The sequence below is a fragment of the Ochotona curzoniae genome, unplaced genomic scaffold (assembly GCF_017591425.1).
Source record: "Ochotona curzoniae isolate NIBS_2020 unplaced genomic scaffold, NIBS_Ocur_1.0 contig_2688, whole genome shotgun sequence".
Classification (NCBI taxonomy): Eukaryota; Metazoa; Chordata; class Mammalia; order Lagomorpha; family Ochotonidae; genus Ochotona; species Ochotona curzoniae.
In genome coordinates, this window is record NW_024465553.1 from 17,142,381 (window position 1) to 17,164,570 (window position 22,190).

Here is a 22,190-nt window from a genome sequence, read left to right on the forward strand (position 1 = left end):
ACACAAACACACACGTGTGTGACTCTCCTGGATCCCTTACCCAGAAACAGTTCAAGGGCTCCCATTGTCCTTTTAGGAGCCAAAGCTCTCCTGCCAAGCTAGGACCTCACTACAGCCTGTTGGTTGCTACCCCAGCACAAGAACAGGTCTAGCGTAGGGGAGCAGTATTGGTGGGCCAAATTTGGGCCTCCTGCTATCAGTGCACAGCTGTGCTAGTGCCTTAAAGTAAAACCACGGGGCCTCCTCCTCCTCAAATTCCTAGGACCCTGTGGTATGGTTCACCTTTCTAACAGAGAGCTTGTGCCATACACCTTTGTTGTTGTTAAAGATTTACTTAGTTTTTATTGCAATGGCAGATTTATAGAGAGAAGGAGAGATGGAGAAAAAGATCTTGCATCCACTGGATCACTCCCCCAAATGGCCACCACAGCCAGAGCTGAGTCAACCAAAGCCAGGAGCTTTCTTCTGGGTCTCCCACTTGGGTGCAGAGTCCCAAGGTTTTAGGCCGTCCTCGACTGTTTTCCCAGGCCACAAGCAGGGAGCTGGATGGGAAGTAGAGCAGCTGGGACATGAACCAGTGCCCATATGAGATGCTGGCACTTGTAGGTGGAGATTTGGCCACTTGAGCTGTCACACCAGCCCCCCTACACCTGTTGGCTGAACCGAGGCGTGAAAGAGCGAGTGAGCTGCCTGCCCTATACCTGTCCATGCTGCTGTCGTCGCCTGAATCAGCCCACCTGGTCAGGAATCTCCCAGTAAACCTCTCACCCACCTGCCCTCTCACTACCACTACCCTTCTGGATGAATGAGCAGAGGCGGCCCCCAGAAACAGGGAGGAGAAAGGATGGGCATGGGCACTGTGGTTCAGTCACTGCCTTGGATTGCCCACAGCTCACGTCACAGTGCCTGAGTCAAGACCTGGTTCCTCCGCTTCCCCCTGGTCTGTGGCCCCGGAAGGATACAGGAGATCTGAGCCCCCTGGGTGCCTGCCACCCACACGGGAGACCCAGATGGGGTCCTAGGCTCCTGGCTGCAGCTAGCCCAGTCCTGGACGTTACAGGCATTTGGGGAAGTGAGCCCACGGATGGGAGATCTCTCTCTTAATCTTTCTCTGTATTTCAAATAGAATAAAAATAAGCAGATAAGTTAAACAAATGTAACAAGGGAAATATCCATGTCCAACTGCTGCCATGACATTCTTCCTTACCCAGGTTATTTTCAGAGCAAGCGAGCAAGCAAGCAAGCTCTCTCAGATTTATTTATTTATTTATTTATTATTTATTTATTTATTATTTGAAAGACAGATTACAAAGAGAGAGGGAGAGCAAGATCTTCCATCCCCTGGTTCATTCCATACTCTGCAATGGCCAGGGCTGGGCAAGGCAGAAACCTGGAGTCTCCCATGCAGGTACAAGAGCCCAGGTACTTGGACCATCTTCTACTGCTTTCCCAGGTGCATTAGCAGGGAGCTGGGTCACAAGTGGAGGCAGAGCAGGTAGGACTCAAACTGGTGCCCAGATGGGATGCTGCTGTTACAGGCAGTGGTTGTATCCAGAGAATTTGAAAGACAAACCTAATCCTGCCAAAATTCCTTCTCCCTCTTTGTCCAAACTCCCTCAAGTCCAAACTCTTTTTTTAAAAATTTTTTTAATTTATCACTAAGTCAGATATACAGAGAGGAGGAGCGACAGAGAGGAAGATTTTTTGTCCAATGACTCAATTCCCTAGTGAGCGCAACGGCCGATGCTATACCGATCCAAAGCCAGGATCCAGGAACTTCTTACAGGTCTCCCACATGGGTGCAGGATCCCAATGCCTTGGGCTGTCCTCGACTGCTTTCCCAGGCCACAAGCAGGGAGCTGGATGGGAAGTGGAGCTGCCGGGATTAGAACCGGCACCCATATGGGATCCTGGCATTCAAGGCAAGGACTTTAGCCGCTGGCCACTGCACCGTGCCCTGAAGTCCAAACTCTTTAACTTGCCCAGGCACCTGATAACCTGGCTTCTCTGACCTATGCCAGTCTTTGTTCCAGCCACCCACTGCTGGCCAGGGTGCTGTTTCACTGGCTGGCATCTTTGCCCAGTCATTCCCTATTTACCTAGGCACTAGCAATCATCCTTTAAGTCTCCTTCTGGAACCCTCCCTAATGCCCTCTGGCAGCCGCAGTGGTACTTTCTCTAGACTTTCAAGGCAATGTGGCTGTACCTCTCATTTGGATTGTATTATAACGTTCCGCTCACCTGGCTATTTCTTCTATTGGGCAGAGCAATAGGTGGGAGAAACAATGGGCTCAGCTTTGCTGAACCTTCTGAGTTTGACACAGTGCCTCATTCTCTTTAGGCTCTCCAGGAACATTTGGAAAAATGACCATCCTTCTATGTGTGACATTGATAGACACAGTCAAGGAGGCCAACAGCAGAAATTAGGAGCTGAGGCAGTCTTTAGCTGCTGTTGCTGTTAATGGTTCTTACATAGCTACTTAATCCTTTCACTGTTTTTAATCATTAATTTTTTAATTCTTATCTAAGGTTTAGAAGCTCAAGCCTGGTTATGATGGTAGCAAAGAACAGATCTGAAGTTTTAGGGTTCACCCAAGTTAACCTTAAATTTTATGGCCTTAGACATAGCATATATGCACAGCCTCATGTAGGTACCATGCAAAGTCCTTCTCAGAGGCCAAAGACTGAAATTGATTTTCTTGTATTTCACATCTATGCTTCCGTGGAGTCCAAGGTACAGCCCAGTCAGCTAGCGTCACCTTCAACATTCAGAGTCTCTCAGAACACAGCATTATTAGGACAAAAGTTATAAATTCAAAATGTGACAGGGTTCAGAAGAGAAAGAAAAAAAAAGGAGGGGAACATTCATATGCCCAGTTCTGTGGCATAGCAAGCTATGCTCCTGCCTGCAAGTGCCAGCATCCCATAGTATGGGCACCAGTTCAAGTCCTGGCGGCTCCACTTGCCATTCAGCTCCTTGCCTGTGGCCTGAAAAAGCCATTGAGGATGGCCCAGTGCTTTGGGATCCTGCTCCCGTGTGGGGGACCTGGAGGAAGTTCCTGGCTCCTGGCTTCGAACAGTGGCTGTTGCGCTCACTTGGGGTGTGAATCATCAGACGGAAAATCTTCCTCTCTGTCTCTCCTCCTCTCTATATATCTGACTTTGTGATAAAGATAAACTAAATATTTTAAAAAATATATAATGAATAGATGAATACACCATGAAAATCTAGACTGACTTTAGGTGGGTTTGGGGGGTGCCTAGTTTTGAACTTCCTGGAAAGGTAGCATTCTGTGGCTTCCCTTTCCCCTCCCCTGCTATGATTGGGGGAGTTCTGCATGTTTTTCAGTCGAACAGAAACAGTCGAGCAAAAACACAGGTTTTTGTTCCTGTGTTTTGGCCCACCTCGGGGGACGGCCGCATGCCAGGGTTTGGTGCTGGGCCAATCCTAGGCTCTTCCGGATGCTTCTGGGACAGGAGGAAAATGGCTCTCTTTGGAGCTGTCTCGCTAGAGAATTTGGAGGCAAAGGAACAGAGTACCTCGTAGGGCCATAGGGCCTAGGGAGCAGCTGGGCAGTTCAGAGTTCAGTCCCTGCAGGTCCTCTCTCCTGTGCCTTTTCAGGCCACCTGAGTTGGAGTAGGGTTGGGAAATGGCAGGGGTGGTCAGCCAACCAGCTCTGGCCTCCGTTTGCATATTCATAGGCAGCCCCCAGTGGTTGGCTATGCTGAGCAGCCCCCTAGGTCCCCAGCGGCAGAAGCTGCAGCACAGCCTGGGGCTGTCAGCTGGTGCCTTGCATTGCAAAGGGCAATAGGCTTCCCTTACCCAGCTAGGGGCACCAGGCCTGCCTGGGGAGGAAGCAGGGAAACCAAAATCACTTCCTGACCCAGACTTTGTCTACCCAACACTGGTGACCACCAGCTGGCCGCCTGGATGTAGGGCCTGACCTGTCCAAAGGGCCCAGCCCCGGACCACCTGTGAGGACCTCTGCTTTTCCGTAAGTAACACTGTTTCTTCTCTTTATCTTGCCAGAAGGCTGTTGCTGATGAAGCAAGGTTCCTTAGGAGGTTAACTTGTTTCCATGTATATTTCATCTTTTTGCCTGGGCTAGGAGATTTTCAAGTTAAGTTACTGGTTGTGGACAACTTTTAGCCCCCAGCTCTCCCCTCAGTAACACCCACCCTCCAGCTGGCCAGGGACACCTCCCAGGAGTCCTTTGGGAGTTCTTCTCGCCTTTGCTTCTCAAACCTGTACCAACTGGCAGGGTGACTATTAGTTCAAAAAAATAGAAAGAGCAGCAGTGCAGCCGGGGGGCCAAAGGCTTGGGAGATGGGTCCAGAACTCCTGCCTCCCAGCCAGGGCACCCGGGCACAGCATGCAGGGAGCATGGGGCAGACTTCCTAGAGAGTAACCAGGTGGTGCAGCCCTGGAGTGACCTTGGGCCGGTTGCTTCACCATACGGCGCCAGTCTTCTCTTTCCTCATCCGCTAAGCAAGGGCGTGCTTTGCACAAAGCCTCAGGGATCCCTCACACGAGCTAGTGTGGGTGCTTGTGAGGAATGCTGGTGGGGACAGCTTTTCCCAAAGTTTATTTGCATATTGAAATAGATCCTTCTCTTCAAAATGAACAGCAGCCACTCCCAAACTGGTCCAAACGTTCTGTTCTTCCCCTTTTGTTCATCAGTGAGGCCGGAAGGTCCAGAAAGCAGCGGTTGTATGAGATGCCCCCCCCGACACACCCCCTCCCCTGAGTCTCTTCCAGCACTGGAGTTCATGGCTGCCATCCTCCCACCACCACCTAGGAGGAAGGGAAGCTGTATCTGTACCGGTGTGCTTGGTGTATGTGATCCTCCCCGCCACCCCTGGAGCTGGGATGATATCAACCCAGATGAGAAACTCAGAGAGGCAAGAGGGAATATTGGTTCGCATGAAGTCACACAGAACTAGTAATTCCGACCAAGATGCTGCACTATGTCCTTCCACAGTTCACAGATATCACAGACCACTGTATCTGTAGAGGAGCCCGGTCAGGACCCCCGTGAGCTGTAAGCATATTCCAACATAAATATGATGAAGGGGCCTTTATCATGGTGGACCCTGAGGTCCAGAACCTGCACAGGAAAGGCTGTTCCAGGAGAATGTATACTCTCCCCACCGCCCCACCCCACTCCCCAGTCCCTGCCACCTTAGCATTGGGGGGAGCGTAAGGGGCGCTCCACTATCAGCCATTTGGAATCCAGCTGCAAAAATCCACCTGAATCTAGGAAATGAGCTGGCACAGTACCGCAAAGAAAAGCAACAAAACCCACTAAGCCCTCTTGAGTACAACCTGGCGGGGACTTTACCGAGGAAAGAACAGTAGTAAACCTTGGAAAGATCTGGATTGAGCCTGGAGGGCAGACATGAGAATGGGCTGGTGTCTCTCCAGCTGAGGGGTCCCCACAGCCCACTCTGCTTTGTTGATTGGTGTCCACCCTCCCCCAAGCTCCCTGCTACGGCCCTGGAAGAGAGCACCAGAGGTGTTTGCTAGTCTGGCAGTGTGGACACGCAGCCTTGTGAGCCATGGCCTCTGCTCCACTGATCCCAGAGGCACTGGTCCCCTGGGCCCACGTGGGCAGGCCTTGAAGAGACCTTGGGGGCAGAGGCCGGGACAGGCACAGGCGCACAGTGAGAGCGGCTGACAAGTGGGAGGGGATGTCTGCCCTGGGGAAGTCACTGTCCCCCTGAGGGGCGACCCCACCCATCGTCTGGCTGAGGTGCAAGCCTGCAGCTGCTTCTTTCCAGTGACAAAATCTCACATCTCTGAGTGGTCCTGTTGGCCCTGTCTCCCGTGCTGCGTCGGCAGCGTTTTTTGCTTCTCTCATGGGACTGCTAATGTCTTGGCATCTGGGGAAGAGGTCAGGAGAGAAACTGCGAGTTGGTGTGTCTTCAAGTCAACTTCTCTTTCAGATTTACAGTAGGACTGGGCGACAGAGACAATGATTTCCCTCCTAGCCCCTGCCCCCAGAGGGCCTAGCCGCCCCCATAAATGCAAACTTTTAATGCACAAATGCCAAGTTCATTTTTTTTTTAAGTATGAAGGGAAAACATATTCATTGAAAATATAGAAGAAAATATAGAAGATAAAGAAAAGTAAAAAGATGATCTAGAGAAAAAATGACCTGTGATCCTGTCATCCATAAAAAGTGCTAATACCTTGTTATGTTTCTTATCTTTTCTCATTGAATTTTTCTGTTTAATAACTTTTCAGTTATTGTAAAACAAGGTTATATCACCTTTTTATACTGTGGCCACATACTGACATTCATGAAAAAAAAACCGAGGCTAGATAACGACATAATACTACTTTGTTTTCCAACAACAAAAAACGTGTTTAGTAGCTTAGGTTATTCAATTCAAAGTGTTCAATTATGAGAGCTTACACAGGGGTCGGTGTTGGGATACCCGCTTCCCACACCCAAATGCGTGGGGTCAAGTCTCAGCTTCACTTTTATTTTTAACTAATTTTTTAAAAGTAGTATTTGCATAGTTTAGATGGCTCCATGCCCATGTGAGCCTGCGATTAGGGTGGAGAGAGAGGGTATGGGTGTGGTCCCCTCTACTTCTGGACCATTTTATGGCTAATATGCATCCCACCCTGTCATCCACGTGGGAGCCCACAATAGAGCTGCTGGCTTCACCTGGCTCCACTCTTGCTGTAAGCATCAGAGTGTGGGCAAGCCCATGGAAGATGGTCTCCATTCCTTTCTCCCTCTCCTCCCCTAATCCTTCCTGCCTTTCAAATGCATGAAAAAATATTTAAGACATGATATAAATTGGTCTGCATGGTAGGAGAAAAGCTTAGGTAACAATGCAGAAATGTTCCCTTTGGGTACTCCCCCCGACACATCTCTCCACAGGCGTCCATGATTCCCCAAAAGCAAAGAGGCGGTGTCTGAGGGGTTGGGGTGCGGCTGGTCCTCCCGGGGAGAGCCAGATCGCGGGGACCGCCTCACGCTGGAGCCGGGAAGTTCGCCACCGCCCCAGGGCTGTGGGCGGTGCCCGCTTCCTGCTTCCAGGCTGCGCCCAGGCCGGGCCTGCAGAGGGGCGGAGCGGCCTCCGGGCGGCCTGGCTGCTTCTGGAAGGACACCGGACGGCTCTTACCCTAGTAATTTTACCTCCGTGCAACCTTGGGAAAATGTCTTAAACTTACCAAGGAGACTTGGCAAAGTCGGCGCTGGCCCTACAATCTGCATTTTTAACAAGATGGCAAACCAAGTTATTTACTGGGGGCCTCACATTCTATTTTCTTCCTTTGATTTCAGACACGCCCAAGAGGTCTGCCGCACACCGCCCCCCTTGCCTTCCCAAATCTGCCAAAGCTGTCTTGTGCTGTTCTAAGGACAGACAGGGTTCCCCAGCTCTGGTCCTGAATGCTCTGAAGCCCTTGACTCCTTAGTGCCCTTGCTTTCGTCTTATTCCCAGACTTGCTGCCACCTGGCAGCGCCGTTTCCCATGGAAGGTGAGCAAAGCCCCTTGTCCCCAGAGATGGGTGAAGATGGCCCCTCGTCCTGGAGCCTGGTCCGCAGCTCTGGCCTTGCCCGCCCCAACGGGCTATGGGATGAGCACATCCAGGCCAAGAGGGCCAGAGTAGAGACCATCGTCCAAGGCATGTGTCTCTCACCCCAGCCTCTGGTGCCAGGAGATGCCCGCCGAGCCAGGGGTGGCCCAGGCTTCCTTGAGAAGGCCCGGGCACACAGGAGGAAGCAGAACGTCCCAGCACACCAAGGGCCGTTAAGGTCAGGCGCTGCCCGGAAGGTGGGCCCCCGCGCGGCGGAACAGCTGGGACACTTGCAGCAGTGCACAGGACAGGTTGTGGGGCCTCAGCGTCCAGCGGACTCCAACAAGGCTAAGGGCCCTGGGAGTGGACAGCAGCAGCCCGCCTGCTGCAGACCGGGTCCCTGGAGCATGGACGGCGACCATGGCTATGGCGCCAGCAGGAACCGGTCAAGGGTGGAAAAGGCCAGAGCGGCTGTGGTCCAGTGCCTGTCGGAGCCCAGCTTCCCTCCCCCTGGGACTCAGGCTTTGCTGGAGAGACTGCGGGAAGAGCTGCCCGGGGCTGTGTCCCAAGCTGTGGATGCGGTCTTGCAGAAGATCCTGCTGGACCCACTACGCCTGCCGGCTCAGTGGGACAGAAACTTCCAGGTGCTAGTGCCGAGGGGCAGGAGGGAGCTCTCCCCTCCTGGCACAGATGTCCATCCAGAGTCACTTGCTTTGGCCGCCTTGCCCAGGAGGGTGCAGCTGCAAGCTGGGGTTCCTTGGGGAGACTGGCCGATGGCCAAGCCTCTGGAGTCCCCTCGCCACCCTGGCTCTCCAAGCAGCACCCCCATGCCCTATCAGGCTCCCCCGGCAGAGTGCCCCTTGGCTGGGCCTTCCTACATCCAGGAGAGTCAGCTTCTGGGCCGCTGGGGCGGCAGTGTACGCCAGCCCTCGCCTCTTCTAAGCCACCAATGCTCGGAGTCAGTGCCTGCACCCTGGGAAGCCGCTCGGCCAACGTCGTCGGTGCCGAACCAGCAGCAGCGCCCCCTGCCGGCCTCCGCCACCGGCCTGGGGCGCTTCCCCTTCCTCCCCAAGGTGAGGATGGAGCCGCAGCGCCACCTGCCGGCCGTCACCGAGACACCGGCCTTCGCTCCTGGTCCTATATCCTTTACTAGTCGGTGAGGGGCGTCCCCAGAACCTCCCGCGGTTGTGGAGGAGGTGAGGGTGAGGGGAATTCAGCGATTACGCCAGACACGGTCCCGCCTCCCCAACCGGCTCCCTTCTCATTACATCCTGGGAAAGTGGTAGCACGCCTGTATTCTAGAACGTTGTAGGATGCAAACATGCTAGGGTGTTCTTTTCTCATATGTGACTGTTTGCTACTCTTGGCCGGTTCCTTGGAGAGAGTTTTGATTGTAAACTCAGATGAGCTTCCAGGATGCACTGATCGGGCTACAGTGGCTCTCTGTAGCTTGCCAGCTACCCATGTCCCCAGGTAATTTTGGGGGCACACGCTGCACCCACCCAGCAGCTGGGGGCCAGAGCTGATGGCACCAACCTTCAGGCAGACCCCCCCATGGTCTCTGACAGTGTCTCCCAAAGGAAGGACAGTGGTAGTGGCTGAGTTAGAAGGGAAAACAGATTGGTTTGTAAATTCTGGGTTAGTTCCTTTCCCGGCCAGCTTCTCGGGGGCTTTAGACAGGTTGCAGTCTGATGTGACACGAAGAGTACCATGTATGTAGCCTCCCACTCATGCGACAATAAACACTCTTCCAACAAGTGTCCTGAAGAACTAGTTTCTGAGGACATTTAAAAATTTTTCTCTTAAAGATTTGTTTACTGGAAAGAGTGAAAGAGAGAGAAAAAGGGAGAGACAGATGGCCACAGTAGCTAGGGCTGGGCAAGGCTGGAAATCCATCCAGGTCTCCCACATGGGTGGCAGAGGCCCAAGGACTTGCGCTGCCTTCTTCCGCCTTCCCAGCCACATTGGCAGGGAGCTGGATGACAAGTGGCGCTCTGATCTGGGATGCTAGTGCCAAGAAGCGGTGGCTCAAAGCACCTGCAGGACAACACCAGGCTCTGGAGGGTGTTTTGGGGGTGTTGCCCTTTGAGTGAACTGTGCCCTTGCTGCTGCTTTGTGTGGGCAGCCTTCAGTCCAGACTTAGCAGGTTACCAAGTCCTAGGAGTCTCGTAACCTGCAGGGAACAGGGGTGTCCTATGCTTGGCCGCTGCTACAGAATCCCAGGGGCCGGTTTATTATCTCCTGAGCACTCTACCTAGTGTTCTGGGTGCGCCCTCTGCTGGTCATGGGGGTTAGAAACAGCTAAAAGCTCAGGATTTCCTGGAAGGCAGTGAGCACCTGTTAAACCCAACTCCAAGGACGCTGCCTGGCACCTCATAAGCCGATACCAGCTGGACAGGCCTTGTGCAAGAGAAAGACTACCTGACTGGACCTTTCTTAAGAGACTGATGTTAACACACATCACCCTGGGGTCCCAACTACTCCCTTGGTCCTGCTGCCTATAGCCCAGCACTAGAGTTGGGAGTCTTGGAGGCCCCTACAGCCACCTACAGGCAAGCAGCTTTAAAAATGTGAGAGTATGCTGTCACTCACAAATTCCTGTGGGGCAGGGAGGACGAGTGCAAAGACCAGGAGGAGGAGAGCATCCTTTGGTGCTTTGTGACAAACACTGGGGCTAGAGACTTCCGGGTACATGGTCCTCTCCATTCAGCCACAGTTCTAGATTCCAAGAGACTTGGGAAAGCTCTAGGATTTTTTTCCCTTCTAAGATTGATTCGGACTTTCCCAGTGGCAAAATTTGTGCTCAGCTTGGAGGCTATTTATAGATTCTCTCTCTGCTTAAGCAGTCATGGGTTTGCTTTAGCAATGGCAGTGTATTGGATTACGCAGCGGCTCTGTGTATACACCTCTCACCTCTACAGAACAGCAGTTCTGAGTTCTGAACTCCAGGTGGCCCAGAGGGGCTGATGGGCTTCTCTTATCTCACAATCAAGTAACCCCATTTGGGTCAGGTGCTGACTGGAGCAGCAGGAACAAAGATGTTGAACCAGCTTGTCTGAAGTGGGGAGATGGGATTCAAACCCAGGTTGTGATGGCCAACCACAAGCCTTCATTACACTTTGAGAGTTCAGTGGCTTCCTGAAGGCAGAATCAGCATCTGAAGCTGAGCCTGTGGCTCCCAAGTGCAGGGACTTCCCCTGGCAGATGTGCATCTGCCAGAATTATGAGGACAAAACAGGGTCTTCTGTGCAGTGGCCTGGTGCCCATGGCAGCTGTAACCACAGTTGGTTTGGTTTCTTCTGACCAAACTTAACGATCTTACTGGGAAGTCTTTCTCTCAGATTTATTTATTTGAAAGACAGGGAGAGCCAAGGAGCAGCAAAGAGACTTGTCTAGCTTCTCTGGCTCACTTCCCAAAATAGCTACAAGAGCAAGATCTGGGCCAGGCTGAAGCCAGTAGTCACTTGAACTCCATCTGGATCTCCAAATGAGTGGCAGGGCCCAAGCACTTGGACCATCCTCCAGTGCTTTGCCAGGCACATTGGACGAAAGCTGCAGTACAAGTGGAACAACTGAGACTTGAACCACATGGGAAGCCAGAACTGCAGGTGGCTTTAATGAAGCCACACTAAAGCGCTGCCCCTACTGGGAAGTCCTTAACTGTCCTAAAGCTAGGGCTCTCACATGAGCCATGGTGGTTCTGTGCAATGCTTATTCCTAAGCTGAGCCCTGTCTATGCCACAGCTCCCCAGCTCTTGCTAAATGGGAAGGATCTGCTGCCTGATTTTTTTTTTTTTTTAATTATTTATCTTTTTCATGATACAGTTCCTTAGGCTGAGGTATGATTTTGAACACAGGTTTCCAATGCATGCATATGGATTAATGTTAACCATTCACTCACTCCTTCAGTCAACATTTCTTGGGTACCTATGATGTTTCTAGCACTGGACTAGGCACAGGGAACACAGTGATGAAGAGATGACGTCCTTGCCTTTGGGAGCCCACAGTCTACAAGGGGAGATAAATAGAGCAAAAATTCCTACAAAAAAGGCTTGTACAAAGAACCTTGATGGCCCAGGGCAAGGAAGTCTGACCTAATTCAGAAAGAATGGGTTCCCAGAATAGGCAGCTTTTGGTCTGAGAACTGGGATTCTGGGGAAAGCTTTGCTTGCCAGGCAAATAGGGATGGGGTGCAAGTGCAGGTATACACTTTTTTTTTTTTTTTTTAGGATTGATTTATTTTATTGTAAAGGCAGATCAGATTTACAGAGGAGATAGAAAGCACTCTTGTAGTCACTGATTCACTCCCCAAATAGCTGCAATGTCTGGAGATGAGCTGATCCTAATTCAGGAGCCAGAAGCTTCTTCTGGGCCTCCCATGCAGGTACAGGGTCCCAAGGCTTTGGGCTATCCCCGACTGCTTTCCCAGGCCATTAGCAGGGAATTGGATGGAAAGTCGAGCAGTTAGAACATGAACTGGCACCCACATGGGATCCTGGCACTTGCAAGATAAGAAGTTAGCCAATAAAGCCATCATACTGAGCCCCATCCACATTTCTTGAGCTAGTGCTCAGTTTATTTAGATGTTAGCAGGCAGTGGGGACTACCTCATCACACTCTATCCATCATTCGTCCATCAACTCCACCTTGTTTTAAATGAGGAAACTAAGGCAGACAAGGGCAGTAAATCTCAACTTGGAGTCATCTAGGGTATATTAGCCATCTCATCCCCTCCCATTCTGAAAGCAGGCACCACATAAAGCAAATTGGACAACAGATGTGTCATACAACTTGTGCACACCAAGATGCCTTTAAAATCCTGCAATCTCACTGCGTATATGGTATCCAATTTATTTGATCAGGGCTTTCAGGGACAGAAAAATGGAGCAAAGACATCATTCTGTCAGAAAAAAATCACAAACAGCACAACACATCATTTCGATAATGATATTGGATAAAATTATCGATGACCTCTAGTGTTTTAAGATGTTGGTTTTCCTTGACACTAAGCTAAATCCAGGAGAGCCTCACTCCAGGTCACTTGAAGAAGGCCAAGCTGATGTTTTTCTTCACACGGTACCCCAGCTCCAACCTCCTGAAGGCCTGTTTCCCTGATGTGCAGGTAAAGTCATTCTGCAGAATTCCCAAGTGTGCTCTGCCAGTGTTAGCTCATGGTCACCATCATAATTGTGCATGAGATCTCCTTTGAGTGGTTGATGGAATCAGCACAACTGAATTCTGGGCTGAGATTCTGCCCAAATAATAACACCCTTTGGCTTGGAAGATTTGCCATCCAAAGCTTGAAAGTTTTGACCTGTAGATAACTCCAGAATCAGGTGAAAAGGAAAGTTAGGTGCTGAGAAAAACACCAGTAAGAGGCATCTTGTGCCAAGCTTTCTGTCTCTAGGAGAGAGGGAACATTTAAAAAAAATAAATATGTTGAGCCACACACTGCCTAATGCACACCCAAATTGCCATGATTTAAAATCAGGCCAAGTGTGACAATGAGCAAAACCAAGTTCAGTGGGAAGCAAACTTCACTTGCTCCCACACCGTGTGCAAAGGCATTCTTCATCCTGGGAGCTGGGAGAAGGGCTGCTGATACTTTAGATTGATCTCATCCATGTTTTTCAGGTCTGACTCTCATTTTCAGTTGCGTGGCTGCTCTCTGCACAAACTCTGATTTCAATTTCAGTTCATCCTGCAACTTGGAGTTGCTGATAAACTGCTCTCTGGCTGTGCACCACACCCCTTCTCTTGGCCCTCTTCCCGGCAGAAGGCTACAGGGCTGCCATGCAATTTCCCTGAACATAGCAAAAGTTGGCACCCTTTTGCCTTGACCTGGGTCCCTTCCAGTCCCACTTTACATTGGCGAAAAACCTTTGTAAAAAAAAAAGAGACATTTCTAAAGGGCATTGTAGCTATTTTGGAGTGTAACTGAATAGGCTCAGTAGATAGACATGGCTGGCAGCCCTTGTTAATGTTGGCAACCCCTGCTGAACTGGAAGCTGACTGCTTTCATCCTGAGAGCCTCCTGCCCAGTCTGACTTGATGGGCTCTTTGTCTGCACAGTTCAATCGCTGCATCACCTCCCAGATGATCAAGTGGTTCAGCAACTTCCGTGAGTTTTATTATATCCAAATGGAAAAATCTGCCCGGCAAGCAATTTCGGATGGCATCACAAATCCCAAGATGCTGGTGGTTCTCCGTGATTCAGAACTTTTCCGAGCTCTCAACACGCACTATAACAAGGGAAATGACTTCGAGGTAAGACTAGGTCCTCAGGTCCCCTGAGGTCTGACTTTCAGTCCCCGAGAGGGGCAGTCTCCATCTCTTCCCCAGAGACCACAGTTTCACATCTTGTGGCACACAGCATTCTGAATGAATGTCCTAAGGCTTAGATAGAGGTTGACCAGATGTCCTGCCACTTTAACCTCAATATTTTTCCATGACCAGGTCATGTAATATGTTGCCTTAGTGCCAGGAGGCTCAGGACGAAAAGCTGAGTTCCACTGGAAACCCTCTTCTTAGTCTAGGTTTTCTAAACAATGATTTTTGCCCACCATCTGGCTCTCACTCATATTCTCAGTTGAAGACTTTTCTTTCTGAAATCATGACTAAACAGTGCTAGAGCCACCTAGTCCCTGGCGATCTCCATGAAGGCATGTGGTGGCACCTTAAAGGTCAGGAGGGGGCCCAGGTGTCAAGCGCCACACCTTGCCCCCAGGCAGCTGGCAGCTGTTGGGTTGGCACCTTTTCTTGGAGCTGCCATCTGCATCTGCTCAGCCTTCCCTCTTGTCTTCCTCACTCGACTGTGATGTCAAAGGGCAGGTGACTGACCTCTCCAATAAAGAAAAGAACCACTGGCACCCCCTGGTTGGATGCTCAGATTATCTTTGGGCATCTGTGCCCACCAGATGGGAAATGGACTAGGTAGGCCTCCCTTCTGTGGCTCAAGGGATCCAAGCCAGTGTAGCTCAGGGGTAGTTGTCCCATCTTTCTGCATGGGGATGGTTATGTGCCAACTAGTAGGTACTGCTAGATCTGGAGGACTTGTGGGTGAGGGTTCTGCTAGTTTTGCTCAAATGGCATTGGAAGCAGGAATGCATGCCTCTGGGTTCCAGCCTTGAAGGGCATGGCAGCTGTAAACTTGGAGCGCTCTTTCTACAATAGGTTCTCATGGCAAGGATGACCAGACCAAGCCACAGACCTGATTCCAAGGAGAATATCCTACTCACTAAAGTCATGCTGTGGAATGGGCTCCTCCCACAGGGGAGTGGTCCCAACACCCCTGTCTTTGTGGAGCCTCCTTAAGGGGTTTGTGCTGGACGGGGCTGCAGGGGATTCCTGGGGATGTGGACACCAAGGGCCAGTGGAGCTGCTGCCCGAGGTACAGGGGGCCTGAGCCAGGGGGACCGAGAGGGGGACCGAGTGGCGCCCGTGCTTCCCAGCCTCACGTCTTTCCTTTCTTGGGGGTCTCTTTGTGATCACAGGTACCAGACTGTTTCCTGGAGATCGCCAGCTTGACCTTCCAGGAGTTCTTCAGGGCTGTCTCCGCGGGGAAGGACACAGATCCGTCCTGGAAGAAACCCATTTATAAAATTATTTCCAAACTGGACAGTGACATCCCAGATATATTCAAGTCTTCCAGCTACCCCCAGGAGCTTCTTCAGAGTTAAGGTTCCATTAAAAAAAGAGTGACTTGGCTAGTGTTTCCTAGGTTTGTCTTAAATGGCTGCTCAGCTATCATCCTATCGAAAAGGTGCAAGGACTTGCCTACCCCTCCCCTCCCTGACCTGCCCCTCCACAGCTACCATGATCATTTTGATCATTTATTTCCTTTCCCAGAGTCAGTTCCTGGACTGGAAAGTTCATCACACCAAGTGCAGTGACGTGATGGTAGGATGCTGAAAGAGAACTCAAGTTTGCAATCAGGAGACTTGAATCTCAACTCTAGTGTTTCTGGTCTCTGTACCACGAGGTTGCAGGCACTTGAAGGCCTCATGTCCTCAAGTGGCCTGTAGGGTGTTGTGCCCGGCTCCTTGGCCTTCAGAGATTGTCTGTGGCCTTCACAAACTGCTGTTTTTAATTCTGTGTTGATCAAGGCTCCCTTACCTGCCAGATATTTTTGTGTAAGTTATCTTTCAGCTTTCAACCCTGAAAAGGACTTAACCCTTTTTACAAAATGACCGCGCAGTTAGACTTGGTTTGGGGGTGGGGTGAAGGCTATGAGGCTAGCAGGTTTGGCTGTCTAGGGACTGGCAGGACTGCGAGGAAGCACAATCTTTCCTGCTGCGCTGCCTGCTGGACATGCTGTCGCTTAGGATCTCAAACAGGCCCCCACCCCAGCAGCACTCAGTGCTGATGGCACGCTGTCATCTGACCACTTCTGTCTGGCACCTGGGTGTGTTCCATCACCCAGGAATTTCACTGATCAGAATCTTTGCAAACCTGACACAAGCTTTCTGCAGCACTTGAGCGTTACTGCTGGAAGAGCTTATCGGCCATTTCTAATTAACCAACATAACTGAAGTTCAACTACCTATGTGTGTAAGAAACTGAACTTGAGACTGACAGCCAGTAAGGGCCTCAGGAGCCCGACTGTTCAGCCCGTTTGCTTGAATTGGGAATGAGGAAACCGAGGACTACAGGAGGGTCGCATGGCTTGCACACAGTCCCAGCAAATGTGTTACGCACAGAATTTGGCAATTCTCCCTCCATAAAGAAATTATACTCTATGGCCGACTTTCTGCAGAGAAAGGAATTCATGCAGTCAGTGCCTTTTTTTCACCTACTGGCCGGACACACTGTCACTCACTGTGAGCACATGACCAAGACACATCGCCAAGGCAAAGCTGTTCCCCTGCACTTGTCTTCCAAGCCAGTCAGGATCAAGTCCGTCAGCTCGGCCCAAGATGCGCAGGTTATGGTGGGTAATATGTAGCCTGAGCTTTGCCATCTTCTTCCACGGGCATCTGAGACTTCACTTGCTCAAAACAAGCTTCCTTACATTCAGTTCCTCTGCTTCCTGGGACCTTTTGGGTGGGCTGCGAGCTGGAGAGCAAGAAGACCCCTAAACGAAGCAGATCAGCAGTGAGGATGAAAGACATCTCCCTTGCTTCAAACAGCTGGGAGGAAAAACAGATGTACCAGCTCAAACTGGCCTTGGCAGGTTACTGAGATGTTGTTTCAATGTGTCCTTTAATTCTTCCACTTGCACTCAGATGTTCTTTGCCCTGTTTTCTCTGAGTGCAAGGTATTAAAATGAAGGGCTCTACCAAACTTGGGACACTGAAGCAGGGAGCACCGAACACCTAAGTGAGGCAATGTGCAGGGCCTGGAGGCAGCAGCACGACCCAGCCTCTGCAGGAACGTAACTGAGCCACCCGAGACAGCTGCAAGAAGTTCGAGTTCACGATTGTCTGCATTGGAGCAGTCCTCTTTGTTCCAAAGCTGAAATTCATTAGTGTGTTTGAAAGACTGAGCCAAGTCACCTCTAGGGCAGTGAACCTTGTGTCCCAAGGACAACTAGAAGAAATGTACTTGCTCAAATTGAAAACACTTGTGTACCATGGTCTTTCCAGGAAGCGCGCTCTACTCATTGAGCTAATCACTGAAGAACGCACAAATACATATGTTCTGCCAACAGAGGAATTCTAGTTTATTAGATTTTTATGTTTCCACCAAGAGTGTCTCTTTCTCTGGTGGCAGCATACTCTTGAGTAAGCTGAATTGGCTATTGTGCCCTATAAGCAGGTACAGCATGGCAAAGGGCTAGTCATTCTTTCCATGGTGGGTGCAGTTCTGTCAGGTGAGACGTGCCTAAGGTCTGGTCCGATACTGTGTCATGGGCAAAAGTGTACAATGGGCTGCGGAGTGTGGTTTTTAGTGAAGCTCTCCTGAGGTGTCAACATCCAATTACTGATTAAAAAGCTGGCAATTAACTGGCATTCTAGCCAGAAACAGGTTCATTGGGACGCTCTGATTCAAAGATGGTTTCACACGGTATACACAACTCCAAAGCAGATGCAAACAGTGGAAGGCCAAAAGCATCTCCTGGACACATAAGGCAGCAGAGGGACAGTGGTATCATGGCATCTTCTGTAAAGTCCTCCAGACCAGCTACAGGATGGGAAACCATTTTTAAAATACATTGTTTTCAATGAAAAAAAAAAAAAAACTAGAATCCTCAGAAAAGTTATTTCAAACAGCACTTTCATAGCCTACTTTGTACATACGCTCTTTTCTTTTAAAAATCCTTATACAACTAACCTAAAAATTTGGTAGCTAGCTTCCTGGATGAAATATTCTATGTTCTAAATTTCTATAATTGCTGTTTCTAGTTCATTTCTTCATAGCTTTGATCCTTTGCTCTGTAAAGCAGATCAAACACAGTTGGGTAATGTATGTATTCAAATACAAAATGTTAAAAAATATATTTTCACACAGACTGTTAAAAAGCATCTGAACACATTTCACACATGTAAGATCACTTTTTTTTTTCAGTACTGAGAAAATTAACAAAATCATGAAGCCATGTGACAGGTGGGAAAGAGCTCAAGGATCCTTGAGCTCCAAGATGTTCTGGCTCCGTTGGGCTGGCAAGGGGCTGTCAGGTTCATTATACATGCTTGAGTTTCAGAGGTGCTCTGCAGTTCTTGGCTGCTTCAGGGCTTGATGTGGGGAAAAAGATACACTTGCAGCAGCGTGGCAAACCCAGCAGTTCTCACTAACGTATATGCATGTGCATCTGTTGGGACTGAGCTCGGATGGCCTGCTTGCGGTAAATGAAGCATGGTGGACCATGGTACCTACCCTTAAAGATTTATTTATTTTTATTGGAAAGTTAGATTTATGGAGAGAAAGATCACCCATCATCTGGTTCACTTCCCAAGCAGCACAACAGCTGGAGCTGATTCAATCTGATCTGCAGCCAGGAGTTTCTTCTAGAGCTTCCATTGGAATTCAGGGTCCCAAGGCTTTGGGACATCTTCCATTGCTTTCCAGGCCACAAGCAGGAAGCTGGAAGGGAAAGGGAGCAGCTGGGGATATGAACTGGTGCCCATATGGGATCCTGCTGTGTGCAAGGCAAGGACTTTAGCCATTAGGCTACTGCTGACAATCTGTAAAGCTTAGCTATGCCATGAGGCCTGCCCTTAGATTCCAATCTGCAATCACCAAGGACAGCCTGAGGGTTGGCAGTCTGGAAAGTTCCCCAAAACACTGCTTTCACAAAGCAGCTCTTCACATTTCATCATCTTCCAAACACTGTGTACTGAGCAGAATTCAAGTGATTGTTTCATTGAAAGCTGATTCACGAGTTATGGCCTCTATGTACAACAGCGTTCTCCTCTGCTCTGACAATAAACACTGATCTAGTTAAAGCAGATTACCCTGCAAAAGAGACAACTCTCACAGCATATTTTCCATAAAAGCTTCACTGTGTAAAGCAGATCAACAAGACTCCAGCCACGAAGTAGGCATTCCAGACTTCACTAAATACCTTTAAAAAATTAGTTCTTGGGCCCGGCGCAGTGGCGCAAGTGGTTAAAGGTCCTCGCCTTGCACGCCCGGGATCCCATATGGGCGCTGGTTCTAATCCTGGCAGCCCCACTTCCCTTCCAGCTCCCTGCCTGTGGCCCGGGAAAGCAGTGGAGGACGGCCCAAAGCTTTGGGACCCTGCACCCGTGTGGGAGACCCGGAAGAGGTTCCTGGCATAGCATCGGCCGTTGCGCTCACTTGGGGAGTGAATCATCGGACGGAAGATCTTCCTCTCTGTCTCTCCTCTCTGTATATCTGACTTTGTAATAAAAAAATAATAATAAAATCTTAAAAAAAAATTAGTTCTTTTCTATTTGTTTGACAGAACCCATTCAATCCACTAGTTTACTCTCCCAAATGTCCACAACAGCTGAGGCAAGGCCAGGGGAAAGTTAGAAACCTGAACTCTCATGTGGGTGGCAGGGACCCAAATACTCAAGCCAGCACCTGCTGGTTCCCAGGGTGCACAGCAAAAGGAAGCAGGGATCGGGAACAGAAAGCTGAGACTCTCAATGGGCACCCATGGGTGGTGCGGGTGTGCCAAGCAGCACCTCAGCTCCTCTACCAAACTCCTGTCCCAATAACACCCTTTTGGGGAAGGACACAGAACCAAAATCTTTCCCAGGATAATTTAAACTACCAAGTGCAGTGTGATGCATTTAGCACCTGTGAATCCAGCTGTTGTAATCCTAAAGGGAGTTGAGGCTGATGCGGGAAAAAAAAGAACTGTATGGTGAGGAAGATTATCATTTCAATCAAAGTTTTAATGTTTCCACAACTGAAACATAGCATCTATTCCTGCAGTTCATTAACCATGAACTACGCTACCACTTGAAATCAATCTTACTTGTAGCAATTAAAAAAAAAAAATCTAGATTCAAAAGAATTCAAATGAAAGCGCACATATAACTGGAATTTTAAAATATCAAGAATTGTTTCTGATATTTCATACACTAAGGATTTTTTCCTTCCTTCCCTTTCTTTCTTCTTATTGGAAAAACAGATATAAAGAGAGAAGGAGAGACAGAGAGACAGATCTTGAATTCAACTGCTGGTTCACTTCCCAAGTGTTCTCACAATGGCCGGAGTTGAGCTGAACTGAAGTCAGGAGCCCCTCAGGAGCTTCTTCCAGGTCTCCCACATGAGTGCAGGATCCCAAGGCTTTGGCCCATTCTCTACTGCTTTCCCAGGCCATAAGCAGGGAGCTGGATGGGAAGTAGAGCAGCTGGGACATGAAGTGGCATCCATATGGGATTCTGGCATGTGCAAGGCGAGGACTTTAGCTACTAGGCTATCACACCAGGCCCTAAGGATTCTTTCTTAAACATAGTAATTATATTTCTATTTTCCCTGCAAAAAAAATCTCTACATATTACCAATTACCAGGATGTTTAATATAACATTGTTATGACAGCAGATAATTCAGAGAGAAGGAAAAAACCATTACATATATGCCATGCAATATACACATGCACACTTATGCTTATACATAAATGTGTGTATCCCTAGAAATAGTGGGTCTGTAAAATATGTAAAGAATATCACTCATGAAAGCAATATAATTATATTTTTACAGATGTGTATGTATGTATACCAACACATTAAAAAAGCCAACCTTGGGAAGCCACATTCCAAAACACCAATAGTTACAACCCCTAAGATCTAAGGTATTTGTGCATAAAAATTGATGGTGGTGGTGGGGGTAAATGGTTTTGAGAATGTCCAAAAACACACTTTAATAAATTAGTGTAAGGTATAGCATGATGGCTCAATGGTTAAATCCTCACCTTGCAAGTCCAGGATCCCATATGGGCACTGGTTTGTGTCCCTGCTGTTCCACATTCCATTCAGCTCCGTTTGTGGCCTGGGAAAGCAGTAGAGGATAGCTCAAAGTCTGGGAACCCTGAATCCGTGTGGGAGATCCAGGAGAAGCTCCTGGCTTTGGATGGCTCAGCTCTGGCCATTGTAGCTACTGGGGGAATGAATCAGTGAATGGAAGCTCTTTGTCTCTCCTTCTCTCTGTAAACATGATCTGCATGTACAATAAAAATAAATCTTTAAAGAAAAAAAATTAATGTACTCAAACTATAGCCACCTTGACTGGGGCCAACAAGTTCACTGTAATGACACTGACCCTTTCCCAGAGGAAACAGGACGGAAAGGTTAGGGCAGAACACATGTTCACATCTAGGGATGGCCTCAGTGGCTATACCTTTCCTCCAGCCCAGGTTTGTGTTTGGTGTTAATGGTGTACACAAAAGGTGTTTACATGAGGCTGTCACTGAGGGGTAGGCAGTAATCAGACGCATGTGTGAAAGCGAGCAGTGGCTGAGAATTAATTAAGCACTGCAGATTTAGTGTTGGTGTCATTACTGACACAACACCATCTGGCTGAATGAAGACAGCGCTGCTATGCCCAAGTTAACAATTTTAGTATATGTGCTGCTGAAGCGAGCAACTGCCCAGGATATCAGTAAAATGGTACTGGTCAAAATATGTACAATCTACAAAGTGTAACCTACTGAAAAAAAAATTTTTTTTTTTTTTGAGAAATAGCTTCTTTGCATGGGCCAGGTACTGTGTGGCACATGTGGGTTAAGCCTCTGCATGTGATGCTTCAATCACATATGGGTTCAAGTCTGAGGCCCTTTGATCCAGTTCCCTAATTACGCATCTGGGAAAGCTGCGCAAGATGACCAAGTGGTTTGGCCCCTGTACCCACGTGGGACACTGGGAACAAACTCTTAGCTCTGCAAGCTCTTGGCTTTGACCTGGTCCAGCCTTGGTTTGCAATCATTTGGGAAGTAAACCAAAGGATGGTAAATTCTCTCTACTCCCCTCTAACCCTGCCTTCAAACACGCACACACGCACGGTTAATTTAGGACAAAGGAAAATAAAGGTGGCAGAATGAGGACAAGGACCATGAAAGTTGAATAGGAAGACAGGAAGAGAATAGCTTCAAGGAGGTGGTCGCAGAGACTGGGCCTTCAGATAATTAAAATTCCTGAAGGATGAGAAAGAGAGATGCAAACAGCAATAAGTGGTGGGAGTGCTCAGGGAACAAGTGAACAGTGTCCCGCAGTGCTCGGATGGGGAAGGAGCACTTGGAGG

The 22,190-nt window shown here is 49.2% G+C and overlaps 1 protein-coding gene across 1 annotated transcript; it reads left to right on the forward strand.

Moving 5' to 3' along the window:
• The first annotated feature begins 7,524 nt into the window (after positions 1-7,524).
• Positions 7,525-15,216, forward strand: PROX2 (prospero homeobox 2). Its single transcript, XM_040975701.1, is given in 5 exon segments — positions 7,525-8,671; positions 10,664-10,667; positions 12,548-12,659; positions 13,610-13,804; positions 15,031-15,216. Coding segments are annotated over 5 exon segments (1,644 nt in total).
• The last annotated feature ends 6,974 nt before the right edge of the window (positions 15,217-22,190 follow it).